The sequence below is a fragment of the Frankliniella occidentalis genome, unplaced genomic scaffold, assembly GCF_000697945.3.
Source record: "Frankliniella occidentalis isolate FOCC.00 unplaced genomic scaffold, Focc_3.1 Scaffold59, whole genome shotgun sequence".
Lineage (NCBI taxonomy): Eukaryota > Metazoa > Arthropoda > Insecta > Thysanoptera > Thripidae > Frankliniella > Frankliniella occidentalis.
Window position 1 is genome coordinate 641,767 of NW_026267189.1, and position 2,274 is coordinate 644,040.

At 64.2% G+C, this 2,274-nt stretch overlaps 1 protein-coding gene across 1 annotated transcript in view; it reads right to left on the bottom strand.

The window, feature by feature from the left end:
- Positions 1-1,617, bottom strand: part of LOC113216761 (uncharacterized) — a 33,063-nt gene extending 31,446 nt beyond the window's left edge. The window contains exon 1 of the mRNA XM_052267778.1: positions 1,443-1,617. Coding sequence (XP_052123738.1) covers positions 1,443-1,505 — 63 coding nt within the window. The 5' untranslated portion in view covers positions 1,506-1,617. The remainder of the gene's footprint in view (positions 1-1,442) is intronic.
- Positions 1,618-2,274: the final 657 nt, after the last annotated feature.

The following is a 2,274-nucleotide window of genomic DNA, read 5'->3' on the forward strand; positions in this document are numbered from 1 at the left end:
CCCCCCCGAGTCATAACCTCGCCGTCGCCCCGGCCACCACCCTCTGTGTTTCTTTTCATTAAACTGAATTAAATAAGAATCCCACTCGAGTGGAAGTGATTGCTGCGCCAGCGCTGTGGTCGCGCGGCGCAGATGAGGAGGAGAGTGCTGCTGCTATCAGCGCGAAGAGCTCGAAGAGAGCGAATAAAAAGGGTTAATTATCGCGTCTCACGTCCTGCTGCGAGATACGCGGGGCGGGCGGGCGCGCCGCCGCCGCCGACGACGACTACTTCCACCTCGGCCGGCTGCGCCCGCCGGGTAGGCAACTCATCCGACGGCCCGCGCCGAGCCGATCGGGGCCTGGCCGGCCAGGCTGCCGGACGCATGCTGGCGCGACGCCCGACCGGTGGGCCAGCCCGTCGCGCTCGCGAGGGCGTTGGGTTGCATACCCGGCGCCTCTGCTGCTGCCCGGCCGAGTAGTGAAGCAGGCCCCTCGGGCAAAAATTTTCAAAGACAAAGCAAGAAATTTTTTATTTCTTAGTGTTTCCATCGATTTCTTATTAAAAATGATTCTGCATATTCTTTTATTTCGCTAATTTTGGCGTTTTGGGGCTATGGTTACTATAAATTATTGTGGCTGTTCGTAGGGGCGCGCGCCGATCAGCTGGTGTGGGCGGGGTGGGGTAGGGGAGAAGGGGAGCGGATGACCTTGACGTCAGGTCGGGCCCGGGGCCTGCCGCTCTGGTCCCCCGCGGCGGCGGGCCGGGCCGGCCTCAAACCTGTCCGCTAATGTCGCGCGTGGCGCTGCTTTCGCACACAATCCGGAGGTGGCAGGGAAAGTAGGCCTGCGCTGCTCCTTCCTGCTGCTGCTGCTGTTTTGCAAAGTCCACCAGTGAGAAGGAGCTCCCTTCTCTCTCTCTCTCTGGCTGTTTGTCCGGCCGCCCTTCCGCCGCCACGCCGCGCCACCGCCCCGCCCGCGCGCGATCGATATGTGTAGTAGCCCCCCGCCGCCGCCGCACCTAACCTAGCAGACGCTGCGCCGCGGTGGGGCGGGCGGGCGCGCGGACCTAACCTCTCCACCGCTGTCCTGTCGCGGCTCTGTCGCGCGAAAGCCTCCTCCTCCTCCCTTGCTTCCTCGCCCTCGTCCTCCTCCACCTCCCCTCTCGTCCTCACCCACCGCCCTGCTGCTTCCGCGTGTCGGCGCGAGCCTGACAGCGAGCGTGCGGGCGACTGACTGACTCTGACTCTGAACCTCCCGAAATAGCAGACGCGACTCCGCGCCGGACCGGTTCCGCGCGGTACTCTTCAGCATGAGGGAAACCGGAGGCGCAACAAACAACAGGACGACGGCGGCGGCGAGCTGCAGCAGCAGCAGCCCGTACGAAACGCGCGCTCAGGACGACCCTCACACAGGGCCGCCGTTGTCGTCCACCCGTGTGTCATATGCCGTCATGGAGACTTACCACCTCTGCCGAAGCCGCGGGCGCAGCCGGCTCAGCCGGCGCAGCAGCAGACGGCTGCGCCATTGAGAGAGACGACCAGACGTGCGACACACGACGTCCTCCTCCTCAGCCGAGCGGCGGCATGGGCGCAGCACTACACTGTGTGTCGGCCGCGGCTGCGCGCGGGGGCAGAAGGGGTATACAGTGCACGCGCGGCCTCCCCCGCTCCTCCCCCGCCGCAGCCCCCGCGCGGGATGGGGGCCCACCACCGCCTCCTACCTAGTTGGAGCCGCCGCCGCTAGATCGCGTCGCGTGCCGTGCCGGGCGGCGTTTCTAGCCGCTTCTCTAGAGCTCTCGCGGCGGCGCTGTGCTGTCCCACAGGACTCTAGCCTCTAGCGCGTGCGCCAAGTGCAGCGCGCCCTGGAGGATATGTAGTTAGCGATAAGTAGGGTCGAAAAGGAGGGTCCGGCGAAAAGGAGGGTCGGCGCAAACCGCCGCGTGCGCTTGTTTGAGCTCGCTCCTGTCCGATTTTTCGACACTTAAGCATCCGTTCACGTTCGCTATGAACTATGAACACCTGAAATGTCGACAGGAGCGAGCTCAAACAAGCGTACGCGGCGGTTTGCGCCGACCCTCCTTTTCGCCGGACCCTCCTTTTCGACCCTACTTATCGCTAACTACATATCCTCCTGCTGCCCGCTATCATTTGTACAGCGGACGGCCGGTGGCGGCGCGACGCGACCGGCCGCCCGCCTCGCCCGCCGCCTGGCAGCACATCAACATCGCCCTGGTCATACTCTCTGGCGATGGAAATAAAGTTGTGGATTAGTTTTGGCGTGTCCGCGAGCAGCCT